The sequence below is a fragment of the Lactuca sativa genome, chromosome 5 (assembly GCF_002870075.4).
Source record: "Lactuca sativa cultivar Salinas chromosome 5, Lsat_Salinas_v11, whole genome shotgun sequence".
NCBI lineage: Eukaryota > Viridiplantae > Streptophyta > Magnoliopsida > Asterales > Asteraceae > Lactuca > Lactuca sativa.
In genome coordinates, this window is record NC_056627.2 from 183,256,231 (window position 1) to 183,279,696 (window position 23,466).

At 42.7% G+C, this 23,466-nt stretch overlaps 2 protein-coding genes across 2 annotated transcripts; one reads left to right on the plus strand and one right to left on the minus strand.

Moving 5' to 3' along the window:
* Positions 1–2,075: 2,075 nt before the first annotated feature.
* LOC111897232 (BTB/POZ and MATH domain-containing protein 4) lies at positions 2,076–3,481 on the plus strand. The gene is made up of 3 exons (XM_023893191.3): positions 2,076–2,714; positions 2,782–3,144; positions 3,198–3,481. The coding sequence occupies exons 1-3, from the start codon at positions 2,327–2,329 to the stop codon at positions 3,398–3,400; spliced, it is 954 nt and encodes a 317-aa protein (XP_023748959.1). The 5' UTR covers positions 2,076–2,326; the 3' UTR covers positions 3,401–3,481.
* A 1,219-nt stretch (positions 3,482–4,700) lies between these two features.
* Positions 4,701–5,914, minus strand: LOC111897229 (RHOMBOID-like protein 13). The gene has a single exon (XM_023893188.2). The coding sequence runs from the start codon at positions 5,657–5,659 to the stop codon at positions 4,865–4,867; it is 795 nt and encodes a 264-aa protein (XP_023748956.1). The 5' UTR covers positions 5,660–5,914; the 3' UTR covers positions 4,701–4,864.
* Positions 5,915–23,466: the final 17,552 nt, after the last annotated feature.

Here is a 23,466-nt window from a genome sequence, read left to right on the forward strand (position 1 = left end):
CGCTTCGGCCGAGTACACTGCGCGTACCAGTTGGTACGCTGGGTGTACGGCCCAGTCCAACTTGGGTGATTTTTGGGCCTTTAATCTTTTGCAATTGCTTGTTGGGCTGGATCGTAAATTCTCATGGTAATGGATCACTTCTGATTCTAGACCCATATTGGACTTTGGATGATTTTCGAGGTTGGGCCTAGGATTTTATTGGGCTTAAAGGAAAATGATAACTTGGCCCTTTTTACCTTGAACATTAGACAAGTAATGTAGTTTTTTTAGATTATGTCCCAATTATTAATTGGGGCTCTGTTTGTTTAGTTAGCACGAGGATTTCTCCAGTCCAGCAGGTCGAGCGTTTATCTAGTTTTTTCAGCAGTTTGGGTGAGTTTCCTCACTAGATCCATGGGTTGAAGGCACCAATGTCAGCCCATTATTTGTTGTGTAGAATGTTGGATGCTTTGTGATAATTATATGGAAGACTAGGATCTGGCCCCTGGCATTTGTATGCAAGACCGAGATTTGGCCCTCGGCACTGAACAGAAAGACCATGGTTTATCCGATGGAAGGAAATGATTATATGACTATGATTTGGCCCATAGTATTAACTTCTTTCATGTGTGGTATGTGATACTCGGGGGAACTCACTAAGCTTTATGCTTACAGTTTATGTTTATGGTTTCAGGTACATTCAGTTCCAAAGGAAAGGGCCCGACGTGATGAACAACACCCTCCCCTCACGATTTCCACATTTGATATATTTGTACTATGATGTTTTGGATATTATGACTTAATGAATTACTTATTGGATGATTTGATAAGCTTTTAAAAGAAATTTTTTACTGCTAATTTTTGGGACGTTACAAGTTGGTATCAGAGTCCTGGTTTGAGGGATTTGGACATACTTTTCGGGTGTTTCTGAAATCAAACTAAGGAAATGATAGTTTCTTAATAAAGTGGAGTTAAACTTTTAAACAGATTATTATTAAGAAGAGGGGGCACGATGCGTGCAATCAGCCGAGCTCAAGTAAGTGGTTCCCCAAATTATCCATACCTATGTATTATGAGTAGTATGCTTGATATGAGAATTGCATGCTAGATTAAGGCTAAGGATACCTTCAGGAATCATATGATAAAATTGTCTAATTTGTGTGATGCCTTATAGCCTAGCAGAACTTGATGTTATGTATTACTTGGAATTGATATCGGCTCAGTTATTTGCTAAGTGTATGTTTTTAAAGTTGTATACGATTAGAATTATATAGCCCTAGAATGATCAATTTGGCCTCATTCCATGTTCCTTGTTTGGTTGTGAACTTAGGGTAGAATCATCATTTGACAGCCTATGTAATCCTATTTTGTATACAACTTGCATGCATAAGGCAACTAGCGGTGTTGATTGAGGTTCTTGATATTGCGAGTGGTAAGGGTTGGGAATTCCTAGTAGAATCTAGGATATGTATGATGTATAGCATAGAATCGGTTTATCTTACACAATGGAATTTCTTTGTTTTATATTTGATGAAACAACTTATGTTTTTTTTGGTATTCATATACAAAACATATTTATAGATGAGTAAATTACATGAATGGTCCCTATGGTTTGAGGTAATTTATATGTTTGGTTCCTAACTTATTTGTTTAACTCGGAATGTCTTTATTCTTTGTTTTAATTGCGTGTTTGGTCCTTGTCTAGCTTAAAATGAATGTTATGCCATTATGTAGCATGAACATTGGAATTGTACCAACAATGTAACATGAATTGCTAGGAAACATGTTGTCCATTTATTGTTTAGCTATAAATTGATTCAATTTCTTTGTTTATATGAGAGGTTGATGACTTAATTTCTTTAATATACTATTCTACAAATAGTTGGTTAACAAACAAAACCAAATCAATCCTAATTATGGGATATTTGATTAAAACCGGGTGATTGGTCTTAATTGGAAAGGTCACCTTGTTAATTATGGCCAAAATTGTTACTAACTTTTTTTTTAAGATCAACCGGAAAAACTTCCTAAATATAAGTTAAAATTAACCTAACAGAACGACGTAGTTTCATACTTGGCTCCCTCCTTAAGCCAAGTTAACGGTTTCATACACGGCTCTCTCGGTAAGCCAATTTATAGCCAGGGTGACATTGCGGCAATATAACAACGGTTGCCGGCGAAAGAGATCTCCAAGAAAATCACACAAATTCTCGATCATCGTAATTCCAAAATCATCCTTAGAGAACTTGCAATAAATTGAGTTGGAGTTCAATTGAATTTCTTGCAAGGTCTCCAGTTTACCTAATCTTCCATGACTTTCGATTTCCCTTAACCCTATGCAATAATAATGTCAGACGATGAGAAAAACACCATGGTTAACTCACCAACTAGCTCCCGGTCGGTGACGGAGACGGTTAACGGCTCTCACCGGTTCGTAATCCAAGGTTATTCGTTATCTAAGGGCATAGGAATCGGTAAGTACATCGCCAGTGATGATTTCACGGTGGGAGGGTTCCAGTGGTCTATATACTTCTACCCTGATGGGAAGAACCAGGAAGACAATTCGACTTATGTTTCGGTTTTCATTGCTCTTGCGAGTGAGGGCACCGATGTAAGGGCGTTGTTTGAGTTGACTCTGGTAGATCAGAGTGGGAAAGGGAAGCACAAAGTTCATAGCCATTTTGATCGGTCTCTCGAGAGTGGTCCATATACATTGAAATACAGAGTGGTAGGTTTTAACATCAAGCTTACTATTTGTTTTAACTTTTAACTAAAATCCACATTTTATCATTTTGGATGAAAGGGGATACAAGCGTTTTTACAGGCGACAAATGCTAGAAACTTCAGATTATCTGAAAGACGACTGCTTGAAAATCAATTGTACTGTAGGAGTGGTTGTTTCTGCTGTCGATTGTTCTAGGTTGCATACAATTCAGGTCCCAGAATCTGACATTGGATCACATTTTGGTATGCTACTGGATAACACAGAAGCTGCAGATGTTGTCTTTAATGTTGCTGGAGAAAAGTTTCATGCTCATAAATTGGTATTGGCTGCTCGATCCCCTGTTTTTCACTCTCAATTCTTTGGACCAGAGGGAGTTGACCTTGACCTTGACCTTGACCATGAGATTTGCTTCTCAAAACCTTGCAGGTATTCTATCAATTGTCAACTGTCAACTGTCAGTTGAGGACTCTTATTTTTTATGTTTGAAATGCAGCTGTGATGCGATCAGATGGATTTGAGTATTTGAAAGAAGAGTGTCCAAAGTTGCAGTCTGAGATTTTGAAAATGGTGGCGGGGTGTGAAGACGAGTGTAGCATTGGTGGTGGTGGTGGTGGTGGGGCAAAGTCACGGAGTGTTTGTGGTCAACTTTCTGATGGCGGTGATGCAAATGGGAGGAGGGTTAGACAAAGAACTTGATTGTGGTTTTGGTGTTTTTCATGTACAATATTTCTGTAACTACCTACCAAGAACATGTTATAATACAGAGAATTATATAAATTGCTAAAATATAAAATATTCTAAAATTGATTAAAAATGAATTATTATTGAATAAGTATTCAACTAACATCACATAATGAGGTACCAAATTCCCAATTACATTATGCGTGATCATTTAAAACACCATTATTGTGTAAATGATGAAAAAGATTTGGTCCAAAAACTGAAAATGTAAGTATATTGCTTTGTTAATAAAAGAATATATTTTTCTAAAACAAGAATTTATTTAGAATATGCTTTTTGTTGTGTAATGAATGTTAAAAGTTTAGAACCTAATAAGCTATATTAGGAATTGGAATTCATGAAATGGATGTCTATTTTTCATATATGAAAATAGTCATCATTTGTCACAAACTGACCTAAATGAACAATAATTATCCCTGACATTATGGAATTGGATAAGGTAATAAACTAAGATGCTTTTTTTTTAAACGAATGGACTTAATGGAGCCAAATCTTAATTTGGCAATCTGCATGTTCTTTTTGACTTAATACGTAAAGACCGACTTAATAGAGCAAGACATGGAAAATGAGGTTTTCCACTTTAAGTCGGAACTGTTTACAAGGTTGTCCCAGTTTATTTTAACCTTTCATTTCCTTGGATTCCCCATTATTTCCTTAAATACTCTTCAAACATCATTTATCCAGACAATATTCTCTAAACAACACTTAGATGGAGTGTTTGTGATTGCTTATTTATTACAAAATTAAACATGTTTTTTCTCAAAATGTTTATTAACTTATAGAGTACCAAAAAAGAGTTTAGAAAGAAAAAAATATTGGGATTTAACCTATGTAGTACCAAAACATAATAATCTTATAAGTTGGTTTTTCATGTTTCACAAATTATGAGTATATACGAAAAACAAGGCTAAGTTCCACACGAGGTTTAAGGTTATAAAAAGGTAAATTGTTTTCCATGTGTAATTAACATTTTTCATTTTATTCCATCCACACACTCAAAAGTGCTTATTAGCATTACTAAATCAAAATAAGCTATTTAATAAGAAAAAGAAAAGGAAGAAGAAAAAAAAAAAAAAGGTGCCTTAATGAACATGAGGTCAACACACATGAACTAAACATATATTGAAGAGAAACAAACACAAAATTTCATCGGGTATCACAATCAACAAGCAATTCTGATAACAGAAAAGGATAATAAATCATAAAGTCCCCACAACAAAGAAACTAATGCATGCATATAGTTACAACAACACAATTTAAACCAAACATTTTCACCTAAAACTTGTCATTAACCAAAGTTCCACAATATCAAAAGCCAACAAAGACTACATCTTTAACCACATATACGAAACTAACATAAAAGATTATAATAAAATCAGAAATTTGTCAAGAAATCATTACATGCCTCTTTCACAATCACTATACAAGTTCATCACGAGCATCCAAAAGAGAGCTCATTTGCAACATCCTGCCATTACCAGGTAAACAAGGATCTGTAACAGATTCAATTTCAAGAAACTGAAAATCATAAGCACCCGATTGCTTCAAACTGATACCAAAAACAATCAAAATCCATCCCACCATAGAAACAGCCCAATAATTATTCATTCCATGGATCAAACCCCAAGCAATCGAATACCCGATAATAATCCCAGATAAATGCCCTAGAAAACTTGCTTGTGGAACAATGATTGAAGTAAATATAAGCGATTCAAAAGGGGCAAAACTAATGGGAAGTGAAAGAAACCCAAAAAGATTCAATTTTGATGAAGGTTGCCTCACTGAAAGAATCGTCATCCATCCAAAAACAACACAAGAATACCCAACAGCAGTAACTCTTCTGAAATACTCAAATTTGAATCGATTGATAAGAACATGGTAGCTTCCCAAAACTAGCAAACCAGATAACACTACCAAAACAATCGAGTAATGAAGATAATAACCCACTCCTAAACCCATATGCCCTAATTGCTCAACAACTCCAAGGCTCCAAAGTGCACTCATATTGAAAACAAGATGAAGAACACTTATATGCGAAAATGCAGAGGTTATGATCCTCCAATGGTGACCTTCGACAGCCGTTTCATAACTCAAACCCACATGAGAATACCCGATGTTCTTCTTGTGTATGTAGAACCAAATTAAAGTGCATAATCCTATAATACAACTAGTGGCGGGTTTTTCAAGGATCTCGTAGAACAATGGTTTCCCCATTTAGAAAATAAGGGAAAGAAAGTTTACCACCATTTATTGATCAAGTAGAGATCTAGGGTTTACCTTGGAAAGGGATGATTTTGCTATAGTGTTGTTGTTGTTTGTAATTGTAGATCTTCAAGAAAATTGTTCGCGGCAGATCGATAACCCCGTTGATTCACTCAATCTTACTCTCAGAGCAGAGGTCGGTCGTCTATTCAATATAGAGGTGACTGGTGAGATGTTTCTTTGGGCAATCAGAAAAATATCGTTACACATTTATTGTTATTGGTGCACACTTCATCCTTCACATCCCTCGTTTACAATGCTTACCTTTTTTTTATAAATTTTCACAAATGATCCTTATAGTTTTAAAATTGTTTTTAAAACGGACTTTATAAAACTTTTTTTTTTTTTTTTTTTTTGCATTAATGGTCTTTTTGACAAAACTTAGCAAATAGCTGGTCCTTTTTGATGAAAATTCCGCATATAAATGACCTTTATAACTAACTATCGACTAACTTCGTTAAAATTTGTTGTTAAACTCTCATATAAAATTACATTTTTACCCTTATTTCAAAAGATATTCCTTTTTGTTTTATCTTTTGTGTTAATTAATATTAAATAAAGTAGTCCCCAACCATACGCCTCCCCCCCCCCCTCATCATTAAGAACGTCTCTCTCTCTCTCTCTCTCTCTCTCTCTCTCTCTCTCTTTCTCTCTCTCTCTCTCTCAACTATAACACTCGGTTTTAGGTATGAATTTCATGTTTTAATATGGTGAATTTTTTGGTAGCCACGATGTGGTGATAACGAATCCACGACGTGGCAAAGTAGCATGAATTGCGGATTTCATTAAGCCACCATGACGTGGTCATGTATTAGCCACGACAAGGTGACAACAAGGTTCAAAACTCTAGATTTCAAGCCTTGAGCCCTATTTAAAGGATGTGATGGCTAGGTTTTGTCCACCATCGGTCTTCATCACTCCTCTATGTACATAAGATCAAACTCTAGCCACCTTTCAAGCTTTTGAGCTCATTTTGGTGATGTTGTGACCTTTGAACGAAGAAGAAGAAGATTTCTAGTGCAATGATCCATCAAACAACTCATCTCCACCTTTGTAATCATCTTTTGGACCATTGTAAGTCTTCAAGACTTAATCTTTATGGTTTATTTCTAATAGATCTTGGAAAGTTATAATATTAAGGTCTATTTTGGAAGTTTGAATAATTGGGAGTGATAAAGTTAGCAACTTTATCACTCACCAAGGCCCTTAAAGCATTTTATCTTCTGGATCTAGAAGTTAACGGTGTTTTGAAAGCCATGCATGAGATTTATGTCATTTTCTTACCTTTTTACCTAGTTTGAGTGAAGGACATGAATGTGCATGCATACCCATAAAGTTTGGATTTTATGAACCTTAAGGGTCCTAAGAAGCCTTCTGGAATGTTTGGGAAAAGGACTTAACAGATTTAGAGCTTAATAAATTAAGTTGTCTTCAGCTAGGAACCACGGTATGGCATTGTAACAACTCAAAAATACAACAATTTTAAACTTTTCAAAACAACTCATAATCATAAAATATCTACAAAATCATTGTTTCCAATGTGTTTATCAATATCAGAGTATCCCAAAATCATAAGGCCATAAAACAGGAGGATGTGTACGTTCATGCCTTCGCCTTTCCGTGATCATCAGAAGTACTTGAAACAATAAACTAAACTATAAACCAAAGCTTAGTCAGTTCCCCCAGAGTACCACCACATAAACATAACAAACAACAACATGCATAAATGAGCCTTCAGCCTAACTAGACCGCCTCGCAGGCCCTACAACCTATCTGGACCACTCTCCGAGCCTTCAACATGACTAGACCGCCACGTAGGGCCTACAGCCTATCTGAACCGCTCTCCGGGCCTTCGGCCTGACTAGACTGCCTCGTAGGGCCTATAGTCTATCTGGACCGCCCTGGGTATCTTGGCCTTCAGCACAAAGCAGGACCGCCTCAACCCAATCAAACATAACATGTCGACATATACATAACATATAATCATATAACCAGTCAACAAGCAAACAGACAGATCTACAGATTACTACCGCATGCTAATATCTTATATACCAGGATACCGATCTAATAGGTCTCTATAGCATAATAACATACTATCATATAACAAGATATCCAATCCAATGGGTCGGCCTTGGTGCCTTCGACCCATAAGTACAGTGAGTAAGACTCAACTCTTAATATGAACATCAGTTGATGAGGTCCCGACTCCGAATCTCATCTCTAACCGTCACCTATCCATCCAAATGACCAATTCTCAAGCACAATCCAAAATACCCTTAAGTCCAACTTGGTCAAAGTCAAAGTCAACACCTAGCCGAGCCAACCCGACCGAGTCGACTCAGCCGAGTACGTTGGGCATACTCTTTTGTACGCGAGGCATGCTCAGTGGTTGACCAGCTTACGGGGCGTTGACCGCGTACGCACTGTGTACCACTTGGTACCCCCAGCGTACACGCCAGTTCAGCCTTTTCCCCATTAAGAACTTAATACTCCAAATCTTCACGTCCAAAGTCAAATCCAAAGCCAAAATACCCTCAAGAGTCATAAAGTTTCCAAATTTATGACTTTGCATGTCCATTAAGTGCTTAAAATACAAAATCACAACATCTTAATGCATTAAGACCTTCTATAGCATGCATGGAGTGAAACTAACCCCCAATATCACATTTTTATGACTTAAGACACCTCATAAGGTCTGAAAGGGCGAATTATTGGGTAAGAACATGTCATGCTTAAGAATCACCATATTTGGGACAAAAAGTGTTTTAAAGGAAGAAATGTCTAGATCTACAAGATGGAGTGATCAAGTTGTGAACTTTATACCTCCCGGAGGTTGCTAACAAGAGGGAAATCTCATATCCAAGATGTTTCCCATCTCCAAGCTCTTCTCATCACCTTCTTCTTCTTCAAGAACTCATCCAAAACACTCCAATGGGCTCAAAATGCACTCTTCTCACTTAGGGTTTTCTTGGGTTCATTTTTCACAGAGGGAGGCTGATGAAGAAATGAAACATGAGGCTATAATGGGGTTTATATATGGACAAAACCCAAAAAAATAGGGTTTGCACTTTCTTTACGTACGCCCTGGGTACGAGGTATACACCCAACGTACTAGGGTATGCCCTAGTACGCCTAGCGTACTACTTCTAGACGGAATTACCATATTGCCACTATGGACCAAATTGCAATCCTTTCAAACCCAAGGGCTAAAATGCAATATTCTTTCATACATATGTTTAAAATTGAAAATACATCAACATCGGGATGTTACAATTCTCCCCCACTTAAATCAAACTTCGTCCTCGAAGTCCGCTGTTACAACTAACCTAGGGTAGTGTTCCCACATCTCCACTATGGGCCACTCAGACAGTCCTCCCTAGAACCCGATTTAAACTAAAAGTCGGTTCATTCAGGCGACTGCCTTCCCATACTATCCTTAATCTAATACTAATGAAATTCATGCACCCCGACCAATAATGAATCCTTGATCCGCTAACCTTTAGCTGTAACACCCCGAGTTCAGAAGTGCAAGTTTAGGGTTCTTAGTGTAAATAAGGGAGGCCGACTCGGTGAGTCGAGTCACGACCTTGGTCACGCATTAAGTGACGAACTCGATGAGTCGGAGGCTGGACTCGGCGAGTTGGTGCTGGAATGAGAAAAAAAACCCTAATCCGGAGTTTGTGCCATATATAAAGAACATAATACCCTCTCTTTAGCCTCCTTACATTCCTTTTGAGTCCCAGAAACCCTAATAGCCGTGAGTGAGAGCTTGGAGAGTGTTTGGAGCTTTGAGAAGTGAATTTGGTGGAGGAGACTTGAAGAGAAGGAGGCAACCATCAAGGATTTCGTGTGGATCTAGAATCCACTCCAGTTTGGGACACATTTGTGAGGTATTAAGCTATTACCTTGACCTTTCTTCTAGAATCATTCATATGTGGAGGCTAGGGTTTTCCTTGGTTGGGGGAATTGTTATAGAAGCTAGATCTGAAGCTGAAACTTCAGATTTGAACCTCTTTTGAGTCCTAAGTTCATAAAGTTCCAGTCCTTGGATGATTGATGAAGCCCCTTTTGTCTAAAACCCAAGCCTTAGTGTGTTTTGAGTTTATATCTCCTTGATATCATGTAAAGTTTGCAACTTTACGTGAGGGATAGCTTGTAGAAGGATAGATCTATGGATTTGAGCCCCAGCATGGCTTGAAAAGCCACTGCATGGGTTAAGAGCTGGAGATACTCGGCGAGTCGCATGGGTAGACTCGGCGAGTTGGATGAAGATAGGCAGGAACTTGACGAGTTGGAAGAACAACTTGTCGAGTCTGTTGAATGTTGTCTTGGAATCGGCGAGTCTGTTCTTGGACTCAATGAGTCTGGTCGAGGAGTCCTAACCTTCCGGGTTGAACGGTGAATCGGCGAGTTGAGGGATGACTCGGTGAGTTGAGCGTGAAGGGATTCAGAGTAGTTGGACTCGGCGAGTCTTGGGGCAACTCGGCGAGTTGAGTCGTGACATGGGAGTTTTCAGAGCATGGGGACTCGACGAGTCAGCGTGTTGACTCAACGAGTAGAGTCAGTTAGGAAGTTTGTCTTTGACTGAGGACTTTGACTTTGACCAAGGGTTGACCAATTTAACTTCCAGGGGTATTTTTGTAATTATTGGTATTTATTGAGTTCAGTCTTTTAGTATTGATTAGTGGTGGAGTTCATGTCGGATATTGGAGCAGTGTGATCTTATCTTTTCAGTTGGCAGTTACAGGTGAGTTATCCTCACTATATCGATAGGGTCTAAGGCACCAAGGCCGGCCCTTTATCGGATGGGAATCTGGGTAGTTGTTTGTTATGTTATTTCTTTGCTATGTTTGTATCCTGGTATATACGATGATGCTATGTTAGAGACATGGTTAAGGTCGGTATCCTGGTATATAGGATGATGCTATGTTAGAGACCTGGTTAAGGTCGGTATCCTGGTATATAGGATGATGCTATGTTAGAGACTTGGGTTAAGGTCGGTATCCTGGTATATAGGATGATGCTATGTTAGAGACCTGGTTAAGGTCGGTATCTTGGTATATAGGATGATGTTATATTAGAGACCTAGTTAAGGTCAGTATCGGTAGCCTGGTATATAGGATGATGCTATGTTAGAGACATGGTTAAGGTCGGTATCCTGGTATATAGGATGATGCTATGTTAGAGACCTGGTTAAGGTCGGTATCCTGGTATATAGGATGATGCTATGTTAGAGACCTGGTTAAGGTTGGTATCCTGGTATATAGGATGATGCTATGTTAGTGACCGGTTAGGTCGGTATCCTGGTTAGGATGTTGCTATGTTATGTGATCTGCTAGATCAGTTGATTAGTTGTGAATTGCTATATGATTGTATGTTTATGTGCACATGGTTTTTAGACTGGGGTTGGGTTGAGGCGGGTCCTGCTTTGTGCTGTAGGCCAACATACCCAAGGCGGACCGGTTAGACCGAAGGCCCAGTGAGCGGTCCGGATAGGCTGAAGTCCCCAAGAGGGCGAACCAGACGTGTCGAGGCTCAAAGAGTGGACCAGACAGACTGAAGGCCCGGTGCGGGCGGACCAGTCATACTATAGACTCGGAGAGAGGGTGGACCGAGTGGACTGAAGGCCTGGTGGAGGTGGACCAGTCACACTGTAGACTCGATATGCATGGCTGTTCTGTTCATGATATGATATGTTATGTGTATGGTATTGTGGTTGGTATTTTGGGGGGTAAATCACTAAGCTTTCGGGGTTACAGTTTCAGTGTATTGTTTTAGGTACTTCAGGAGACCGTGGCAAGGCGAAGGCGTGATCGTAGCGCTCCTCATGTTTTATGATTTATGTGATATGGTTCTGGGAAATGCTCTGATGTTTAAACTATTTTGAAAACAAATGTATGAACTTAATGGTTTTGAATGAATTAAAATGTTTTAATTTGGCTCGAATTTTATGGTCGTTACAAGTTAGTATCAGAGCCTTGGTTTGAGTGAATTGGAGGAACATTCGTGTGAATCCAGTCTCAAATCAAGGAGAGTTTTTAAAGTGAAATTGAAATGGTTTTCAAAAATAAGTAGAGGAGGATGCGGAGGTACAATCAGCCAGAGCCAGTAAGTAGACCCCAAAATACCATGCAAGTTATTTGATTATGTGATATGTTAGAACAGCATGCTAGTACTAGGCTAGGAATCTTCAGGAATTTGCATGATAGAATTGCCTGATTATATGATGCCTATTAGCCTAGGGTTTTCCTTATATGAAATTGACATCCTTACTGTAGTTGTTTAGTGTATGCATCACGACTATGCATAATCAAGATCTTATAGCCTGAGAATGTTTGATTCGACCTTAGGGTAGAATTGGATATTCGAAAGTCTATCAGGTCCAGCGTTATGTGTGGCTAGTATACACTAATGCTGCAGGGTCGGTGGAAGTTTCATGGATTGGGTGGGTAGTGAGAGGCTAGGAGGCCAGATATGAATATTTAGCATTCCTCTAGGAGCGAGGATTTAATCGCTCGCTGCATTTCTGTATATTGTTAGGGTGTTATGATGATACTTGAGACAAATATGGGTAGGTGTGGAAGGTAGTATGGGCTCGTACTACTGAAAGCACAGGACCTATACGCGTGGCAAGGAAGTCACAACCCCTAGGTTCGGGTTAGGAGTTGGTTCCTGGGTTATTGGGGAAGCATCTGATTTTCTTGCGGCGTATTTTCAGTATGGTGGTTACGAGGCATGCCGGGGGTGAATCCGGGTCAGGATCGGGATCCGGAGAGGGCGGTCAGGGTGGGTCAGTGCCACCCGAGGTCATTGGTCAGATAAGTAAGGATGAGTTGGATGTCAGGATTCGTGAGATCCTGCATGATGAGGTTGTTTCTATGCTTCGAGCTGAGTTGCCGGAGATGGTTGGGTCGATCAAGACCGCCATGGTTGAGTACTTTGATGAGCGTTATGCAACTCTCACAGAGGCGGCTGCCGCGGAAGCTACAATGGGTGTATCAGTGACAGGGGGAGGAACCGGTCGAGGTTTTCAGTATCGGGGATTCGATAATACGAAGCACCCTACTTTCGATGGAGTTCAGGATCCGATCGTTGCTATGAGGTGGTTGTCAGACGTGGAGGGTTGTTTCTTCAGGTGTTCATGCCCTGCGGATCAGAGGGTGAGGTGTGCTCTAAACCTTTTGAGGCTCGAGGCGAAGGATTGGTGGAGGTTGATCACGGGATCTTATTCCGGGAGATGTTCAGTAATCGTTATGTTCCACGGGTTGGCTCGGGAGTTTTTGGAACTGAAATAGGATTCAGAGTCGGTGAAGGAGATCACCAGGATGTTCACCGAGAGGGTGATGTTTTTCCCTGAATTTGCTTCAGAGCAGGCTCAGATGTCCCGATATCTGAGTATGCTCGAGAGGGATATTAGGAAGTTTGTGTCCACGCAGAGGTGCGAGACCTTACTGGATTTGCAGGAGGCCGCTCGGCGGCATGAGTTGGAGATTGAGTTGCAGTTGAGAGAGTAGAGTCAGGCCCTGGTGCAGTCGCAGGTGCCGAGACGGTCCAAGACCGTTGATTCCAGGTTGGGCAGTCATAGCGGCCGTACTTGTGAGAAGTGCGGGAAGGGTCATACTGAAGTTTGTAGGTCCGGTGGTGCGTGCCGCAAGTGCGGAAGAGAGGGGCACTATGCGAGGGATTGCCGTCAGTCAGCCCCATTTCAGGATATGAGGATTTGTTATTAGTGCCATCAGGTTGGTCACTGGAGGGCCAACTGTCCACAGTTTGTTTCCAGGCTAGTGTAGTTTCCAGCACCGGCCACTTTGAGGACTACTAGCGGGGGCCAGGGTGGAGCGGAGCCTCCGAGGGCTTAGGGGTGTGCTTTTTAGCTCACAACAGAGGAGGTCAGAGCAGAGCCGGATGCGGTTGCGGGTATGTTGTCATTTTGTTGTTGTCTGGTTATCTTGTTATTTTGTGGTGTTGTATTTTATTTGCCGTTCTGCGTGTCTCATGGTTTGGTTGAAAGTGATACTAGTAAGGAGTTATAATGGTTAGCATCCAAGGAATTGATGGTCAGAATTTGGTTATACGGTCTTGTTGTGGGGTATAGCAATTATGTTTTGAGAAGTGCAGCGGGGAGTCGAACTCCCTTAGAGTTCGAGATGCGCGATGCCGGAACGTGGTTTTGTGGAGGTTTCTCGTTTAGAATCAGCTCAAGTATAAGAGAATTTGTTGAGTAAGAATATTTAAGTGATGCCGGTTGGGTCACCGGTGGTTGGTGGTCAGTGCTCTAAGTGGGGAGAATTGGAAAATTCTCCGGAGGATCGACAAGTATTTGAGGTTGATTAGCTGTTTGGGATTCAACAGTGTTTCAGTCAGCCAAGAGTGTGGGCTGGTATAAATAAGTGGCAGACGAGTGGGGCGGGATACAGACCAAGGTTGGGCCTAGGGATAGGCCGAGATTCGAGTATAAGGAATGGAGTTAGAGTTCGGAACCCCAAGTGGGCTAGAACAGTATGTACGGGAGAGATTTCCGGAAGGAATGGTTCAGGGTGACGTAAGACAGTTTTGAGCGGTCCGAACAGACTGAAGGCATGTGGGCGTACCAGTCAGGCCGAAGGCTCGGGGAACGGTCCAGACAGGCTGAAGGCCCAGGAGGGCGGTCTAGACATGCTGAAGGTTCCGAGAGTGGTCCAGATAGGCTGAAGGCCTGGTAAGGTGGTCCAGCCATGCTGAAGACTCTGTATGTGTTAGTGGATCGGTTCAAGGAGAGTGAGAAAAGGCGTCACCATAGGATGATAATTAATACGGTCTGGCCCCAAGTATTGATCATGTTAGTGGAAGGCGGTGCATGGACCCGAGAGTCCTTGCAAGCAGATTCAGAGTTCATGGAAGTTTGAGAATAACAGTTGCTCTACATGGATAATGTAGAGTGAAGTTTAGCTCAGTGGCACGTGCAGGTGCGGTAAGGGTTGTTGAGTGGATTTCCTGGAAAGGAAAGGCATGTAGCTCCGGAAGGAGCGTGGGTACTCCAAAAGAGGAGGAACTGGAGTAAGTGGATTATTGGCAGTACTTCAGCTATTGGTAGTAAGTACTTTGATTGTGCCAGTGGTATGGAAGCACATCCGAGTTGGGTGTCGGTTGAGGTCACGGAAGAAATTCCGGTGGTCTAGAACCAGAGGAGTTCGAAAGGGATGAAAGGATGGAGCCTTGGATTTCCAGTATGGATGTGATCAGGAGGTTATGTATGTAGCGGTAATTCATCCTGGGGATGTCTGGAGGTATCGTAAGTATGTCGGGTTTTTCTAGCCCGAAAATGTTAGAGCAGGTTCAACATTATATGTGATTGCAGAGGAGAGCTCATGGGAGTTGCTCTAGAGCTGCAGGATGTGTCATCCTGTCAGCACGAAAAGAAATGAGTTGGATTTGGAAAGTAAAGCGGGATAAGTCCCGGGAGTGAATGCGATAAAGGATATGCCAGTCGAGGAAAGGGGTAGTAGCTTGATACCGGGTCAGGACCTGGTGGTTCAGGGGATATCTAGTTTGTGAGAGACAAGTGATTATGTGATTTAGAATGATGGAAGTATCATCGGGTGATCATTGGTTGATAAGTGTTGTTATCAGAGAAAGCAGCCGGTGGTCGGCTTGAAGCAGTTGTCGTGACTCTGTGAGAATGAGTTGGACTTTAAAGGGGTTTGATGGCAGTGTTCGGAGGAACCTGGGTCGGTCGATACCGGGAGGTGCATTGTGGGAGTATTATCGGGAATTGTGTGCTGCAGCAGGCTTTGAGGATGAAGCCTAATTTAAGTGGGGGAGAATTGTAACACCCCGAGTTCAGAAGTGCAAGTTCAGGGTTCTTAGTGTAAATAAGGGAGGCCGACTCGGCGAGTCGATGGATAGACTCGGCGAGTCGAGTCGCGACCTTGGTCACGCGTTAAGTGACCAACTCGGCGAGTCAGAGGCTGGACTCGGCGAGTTGGTGCTGGAATGAGAAAAAAAACCTTAATCCGGAGTTTGTGCCATATATAAAGAACATAATACCCTCTCCTCAGCCTCCTTACATTCCCTTTGAGTCCCAGATACCCTAATAGCCGTGAGTGAGAGCTTGGAGAGTGTTTGGAGCTTTGAGAAGTGAATTTGGTGGAGGAGACTTAAAGAGCAAGAGGCAACCATCAAGGATTTCATGTGGTTCCAGAATCCACTCCAGTTTGGGACACATTTGTGAGGTATTAAGCTGTTACCTTGACCTTTTCTTCTAGAATCATTAATATGTGGAAGCTAGGGTTTTCCTTGGTTGGGGGGATTGTTATAGAAGCTAGATCTGAAGCGGAAACTTCAGATCTGAACCTCTTTTGAGTCCTAAGTTCATAAAGTTTCAGTCCTTGGATGATTGATGAAGCCCCTTTTGTCTAAAACCCAAGCCTTAGTGTGTTTTGAGTTTATATCTCCTTGATATCACGTAAAGTTTGCAACTTTACGTGAGGGATAGCTTGTAGAAGGATAGATTTATGGATTTGAGCCCCAGCATGGCTTGAAAAGCCACTACATGGGTTAAGAGCTGGAGATACTCGGCGAGTCGCATGGGTAGACTCGGCGAGTTGGATGAAGATACGCAGGAACTCGACGAGTTGGAAGAACAACTCGTCGAGTCTGTTGAATGTTGTCTTGGAATCAGCGAGTCTGTTCTTGGACTCGACGAGTCTAGTCGAGGAGTCCTAACCTTCCGAGTTGAACGATGAATTGGCAAGTTGAGGGATGACTCGGTGAGTTGTTGAGTCGCGGTATGGGAGTTTTCAGAGCATGGGGACTCGACGAGTCAGCGTGTTGACTCAGCAAGTAGAGTCAGTCAGGAAGTTTGTCTTTGACTGAGGACTTTGACTTTGACCAAGGGTTGACCAGTTTAACTTCCAGGGGTATTTTGGTAATTATTGGTATTTATTGTGTTCAGTCTTTTAGTATTGATCAGTGGTGGAGTTCGTGTCAGAGATTGGAGCAGTGTGATCTTATCTTTTCATTCGGCAGTTGCAGGTGAGTTATCCTCACTATATCGACAGGGTCTAAGGCACCAAGGTCGGCCCTTTATCGGATGGGAATCTGGGTAGTTGTTTGTTATGTTATTGCTTTGCTATGTCTGTATCCTAGTATATAGGATGATGCTATGTTAGAGACCTGGTTAAGGTCGGTATCCTGGTATATAGGATGATGCTATGTTAGAGACCTAGTTAAGTTCGGTATCCTGGTATATAGGATGATGCTATGTTAGAGACATGGTTAAGGTTGGTATCCTGGTATATAGGATAATGCTATGTTAGAGACATGGTTAAGGTCGGTATCCTGGTATATAGGATGATGCTATGTTAGAGACCTGGTTAAGGTCGATATCCTGGTATATAGGATGATGCTATGTTAGAGACCTGGTTAAGGTCGGTATCCTGGTATATAGGATGATGCTACGTTGGAGACATGGTTGAGGTCGGTATCCTGGTATATAGGAAGAAGCTATGTTAGAGACCTGGTTAAGGTCGGTATCCTGGTATATAGGATGATGCTATGTTAGAGACCTGGTTAAGGTCGGTATCCTGGTATATAGGATGATACTATGTTAGTGACCGGTTAGGTCGGTATCCTGGTTAGGATGTTGCTATGTTATGTGATCTGCTAGATTGGTTGATTAGTTGTGAATTGCTATATGATTGTATGTTTATGTGCACATGGTTGTTAGACTAGGGTTGGGTTGAGGCGGGTCCTGCTTTGTGTTGTAGGCTAACGTACCCAGGGCGGACCGGTTAGACCGAAGGCCTGGCGAGCGGTCTGGATAGGCTGAAGGCCCCAAGAGGGTGGACCAGACGTGCCGAGGCTCGGAGAGTGGACCAGAAAAACTGAAGGCCCGGTGTGGGCGGACCAGTCATACTGTAGACTCGGAGAGAGGGTGGACCGGGTGGACTGAAGGCCTGGTGCAGGTGGACCAGTCACACTGTAGACTCGATATGCATGGCTGTTCTGTTCATGATATGATATGTTATGTTATGTGTATGGTATTGAGGTTGGTATTTTGGGGGGTCACTCACTAAGCTTTCGGGCTTACAGTTTCAGTGTATTGTTTCAGGTACTTCAGGAGACCGTGGCAAGGCGAAGGCGTGATCATACCGCTCCTCATGTTTTATGATTTATGTGATATGGTTCTGGGAAATGCTCTAATGTTTGAACTATTTTGAAAACAAATGTGTGAACTTTATGGTTTTGAATGAATTAAAATGTTTTAATCTGGCTCGAATTTTATGGTCGTTACATTAGCACTGAAGAAAACCATCATAATTATCCCAAAATTCAGAAATCCAATACCTCGACCGACTCTTAAGCAGGAAAAGCTATCTTGGAACGTAGTTAATATGACTTCTCTTTACAATCCAAGCCATATGAAACCCTTCCGACCGTGACTTACCTTCCCGATACAACTAGGAATCAGGACTCCTGACCATTCACTGTTGTTGAACCCTTATCCGAAAAGCAAGGCGACTCCCAACACAAGCCTCAACTAAATAACCACTGTAGACAAATACATACAACACCAACATATTCCATAACTTCCTAGCTATAGGACAACTTCTAGTGAGAACCACAATGTCGGGGACTCTCAAAGCTACATTCACCGAATCAACTCTATCAATATGCTTCCCGAGATCGGGAACCCATCAGATCTAGACTTCAGAACCCATATTTCAGGACTGATACTCATCCATTCGATGAACCCACACCTTGTCTTTGACTAACAACACCACCAAACACGTGGAATGAAGTACTCAAGACACATTGATCATGAATTTCAACCAATTACAAATTCATAAGATGTACCAAAAACCTTAAATAAACCCTTGAATCCATGACACACCATTATCAACCACTGTTCCTATGAGCAAAGATGATCAATCCAAGAATTTTCACATTGCATCCAACCCTTATCAGCTCAGGTGTACCCCCACCTAACAAATCACTCGAGGCATTCACAATGAACGTCATGACTCGAGACTCCATACTCGATATCCAACCTTGGTAACCAAACCCCTAATAACGACTTATGAAAAAACAGGATTTATAATGCAACACTCCGCAAAAGATTTTCGGATGCACGGCTGATACTCCCAACAACCCTTAACTGCTTATTTTATCCAAATTAGCTAGTTTGTGAGTCGTACGACTTCCAACAATGCACCAACACTGAAGTACCACAAGTAGAAGAAATAAACAATCATGATCACTGGACCCACATGCTAAGTCTGGAATGCTCCCGGTATTACGCCAATCCTGTCGACATTCCATCATTCGCCTGGAAACTCACGCTCAGCACCACGGGGTCCTAAAGATACTCTTCATCCTTCCACCGCCTTGCAGGAATCCAATCAACATCCCTCTTGAAGTTAACCGAGCGCAACAATGACATACTCCTTTGCCACGTACAATTCCTTTCACGGTACAAGCTACTACCAACACAAAATCTGAAGAAAACATGGTCACAAACAACCCGAGAATGGGATAAACGGTCGTACTCTTGTTCTAATTCAAAGGATATAACCCAAATAAGAACCATGCATATAATTCACATAAAGTGCTCCATTGGTATCTTGTCAATCCCACATACACGCCTCACGACAATATCTAATGAACTTACTACACTACACACCCTTAGGGAACCCATAACCTTACCCAAAAGGGTCGAAGTACCCGAGTTCTAACGAAATGATGAACCTCAATCATTAATAGAAGACATCCTCATGAACAATTGAAACAAGATCCCATACCTTGATTGAAACTAAACAAAACCATCAATACATAACTATCTCGACAAACCTTTAATTTATCCACAAATGTTGCTAAAACTTTAGTCGGATCCATCCAAATACCAACCCTACCAGCACGACATGCCGAAAATTAGATTACATGCAGATCTAATGTGCTATCTGGAAAACTAAGCAACACTATCCCAAATTCTAGACTCCCAATAACCAAGGACATCTTCCAAACTCGAGCTGAACCTGATGATAGGTTGATGCATCTGTTGAACTTTAACTGATACAACTCAAAACTTCCGTAGAATCTCCGCTTTAATGAAGTATGAACTTGTAACAGCCCGGAATCTCAGGTATTATTAAATTATGTTTTTGGGGGTGATTTAAGAGGGGACTCGGCGAGTTGGAGCCTAGACTCGCCGAGTAGGATCGCAGACTTGGTCGCGGGTTCGCGACTGGACTCGACGAGTCCAGATATGAACTCGGCGAGTCGACGCTGTTCAGCAGAAACCCTAATCGTTCGGTTTTCGATCGTATATAACACCTCTTAGGCCGTCATTGTCCGTCTTTTGGTCGATTGAGAAGAACCCTAATCGTTGTGGACGTCTAGAGCAGGAGAGAAAGCTATTGGAACTTGGAGGAACTTGTTAGGCAAGAAGAAGAAGAATTTGGCCAAAGGAATATCAAAGAGGATCGAGTCCTGAGGTTTGGGGGACACAGAGAGTGCGTTTTCAGGTAATACTCGGACCATTTCTGTTATTTTGATGTGTATACGAATCTAGGGTTTATGAAACCCACTTAGTGATTAGATGGGTTATTATGTTATTACCCAGACGTTTATACCCCAGTAATAAGATGTTTAGAAGTCCAGAAAGTCCCATGATTATATATCTCAGGACCATACGTAATTTAGGAAGCAGTTGCTCGCCTGCATGGCATGGACTCGCCGAGTTGTTTTTCAGACTCGGCGAGTAGCTTGAAGATTTACTGGGACTCGCCGAGTTGTTCTTCAGACTCGGCGAGTGGAGTCGGGGTGGCCCCGTGATTCTTCCAGGAGTAACTCGTCGGGTCGAGGAGGATACTCGACGAGTAGATAGGGAATCTCAGAGAGTTGGAGGACGTCTAGACTCGCCGAGTCGCCATGGCACTCGCCGAGTCCGGTCGAGTTGACCGTTGACCAGAGTTGACCTAAGTCTGACTTCTTAGGGATAGTCACACTTAGAAGATATAAGTGTTAATGAGATATGTGATGTTATAGGGAGGTTGTAGCTCGTCGGATTGTGCACGAGTCATTTCGGGATTTGCTAGCTTTCAGCTTTTACGAGGTGAGTCTTCTCACTATACTATACCCGGAAGGGTTTGACTGTGTGACCGGAAGGTCGGATATGATATGTGATATGTATGCTATATGTGGTAAGTTATTTGTTATATGTGCTATGTATGTTATGGGCCGGAAGGCGATTATATTATGGGCCGGAAGGCAATATGTTATGGGCCGGAAGGCGATATGTTGTGTGATGGACCGGAAGGTCGGCGTGGGTTGGACCGGAAGGTTTACCCAGCAGGGACGGAAGTCCCCTGAGACACATGGACCGGAAGGTCGGGGCCTGGAAAGGCGTATGTGCGTAAGTTGTATATTGGGGAACTCACTAAGCATTTATGCTTACAGTTGTTGTGCATGTATTTCAGGTACTAGCGAGGACCGTGGGAAGGCGCCGGCGTGATCGATACACACTGAATAATGCTTTTATGATCTTGGGATTTTGATTATTTGTATTTGAGAGAATACTTAAACTATTTATGCCTTGTTATGAATGGAAATAAATATATTTTTAAAATGAAAAATTTGTTTGAAAATTTGCTTTGTTACAATTGGTATCAGAGCCTTGGTTTGAGGGATTCGGGTGCACCTTCGGGAGTAGCTGAACTCAAACCGAGGATTTGAGGAAAACTTTTTAAATAAAGGCATAAACTTTTGTAAATGGTTTCGTGGTAAGCAAGAAAGAAGCGGTGTGTACGATCAGTCAGCGCCCGAACGGTAAAGATCCCCAAAATACCTTACAATATTATATGATATGAATTGTTATGCATGCTAGAAGACTAGGTATTCATGATAGGACTAGAGTGGCTTGATTTGTGATGCCTTAGTCTAGGGAAATTTGCCTATATGAGATGCGTTGCTAGTATGCAGGTAGATAGTGCATATCAGAAGTAGAGTACTCACTATCCGGAGTTTGGGGAGGAGGACTTGGGATGAACGCTGATGCGGTGTGGTCGGTAGTATTGGGCCCGTACTACCAAGGACACCGGGTCAGTGGGAGACCCAAGTACGAATCCCTGGATATCGGGGACTGAGTAGGGTTGCGTATCGAGTACGATTATACTCGGTGGAGTCTCTGATAGTTTTATGTTGTATTTCAGAGACATCATGGTTAGACCGCGCCACGGAGCGAGTTCGAGCGGTGTGAGTGACGAGGAGATTCGTCAGATGATTCACGAGGAGGTAGCGGCGGCGATACGGGCTGAGATCCCGGAGATGTTTGGGTCTATTAAGACCACACTGATGGAGACGTTCGATGAGCGGTACGCCGCATTGACTGAGGCTGCAACCGCTGCAGCTACCGCAGTTGTGGCCGCTGCTAGGCCACAGGGGGGTGATTCGTTGCTGTTCCGAGAGTTCAGCAACACGAAGCCACCAGAGTTCGATGGGACGTAGGATCTGATTGCTGCGATGAGGTGGATCGCGGATATAGAGGGGTGCTTCTACACTTGTTCATGCCCGGAGCACCTGAGGGTACGGTTCGCATTGAACCAGCTCCGTCTGGGAGCGAAGGACTGGTGGAAGTTCGTGACGGCGAACTTCACTTTGGCAGAGACTACAGCAGTAACATGGGAGGGGTTTACTGCCATGTTCAGAGATGAGTACGTTCCCCCGGTGGAGAGGGAACGATTGGTTCAGGAGTTCTTAACCCTCAAGCAGGGTACTGATTCTGTCGCGGTGATTACACGGAAGTTTCATGAGAGGGCGATGTTCTGCCCCGAGCTGGTGTCCACTGATCAGGCTCGGATGAGCCGGTACTTGGGAGTGTTGAGGAGGGATATCCGGGAGTTTGTGTCAAACTCCACTTACCATACTTTTGCTGAGCTTCAGGCGAATGCCAGGAAGCGCGAGATCGAGTTGGAGACCCAGGCCAGGGAGGAGGCCGAGTCTCAGCGGGTGGACCGGCGACCGGCTCAGTTCCAGCCGGCAGCCAAGCGGGTAAAGTCCGCCGATGCGAGCAAAGGAGGTTCGAAGGGCTGCACTTGCGGAAAGTGCGGCAAGGGTCATGAGGGGGCGTGTCGATCTGGTGCTTGCTACAAGTGTGGCAAGGAGGGGCACATTGCTAGGGAGTGTCCCAAGGGATTTACGGTTTGCTTTCATTGCAACCAGACAGGCCATAGGAAGGCCGAGTGCCCTCAGCTTCTTCAGGGATCTGCACCTGCTGCCGGAGCTACTGCGACTCGACCGGTGAAGGCCGAGGCCCCGAGGGCTCGGGGAAGAGCCTTTTAGCTGACTGCGGAAGAGGTTCGCGCTGCGCCCGATGTCGTGGCAGGTATGTTGTAATTCATGTATTCATTTTAAATGTCGAGATGTTGTGCTTATGTTATTATATGCGTAGGTACTTTCCTTGTGAACTCTGTGCCTGCCTTAGTGTTATTTGACTCGGGTGCGAGTAGGTCCTTTGTGTCCTTAGCCTTTAGTCAGCATATCAGCGTTAGTCGTGAGTCGTTGAGTCGACCTTTGAGAGTTTCTATAGCTGACGAGAAAGTGATTTGTGCCACGGAAGTTCTTCGGGGATGTGTACTAGAGATTTTTGGGGTTGAATTCCCGATTGACCTGATTCCTATTGCGATGGGTGATGTCTGTGTCATCGTGGGCATGGACTGGTTGAGCCGATTCGGCGTTGTCATCGACTGTGAACGTCAGTTGGTGACTATACAAGACCATAG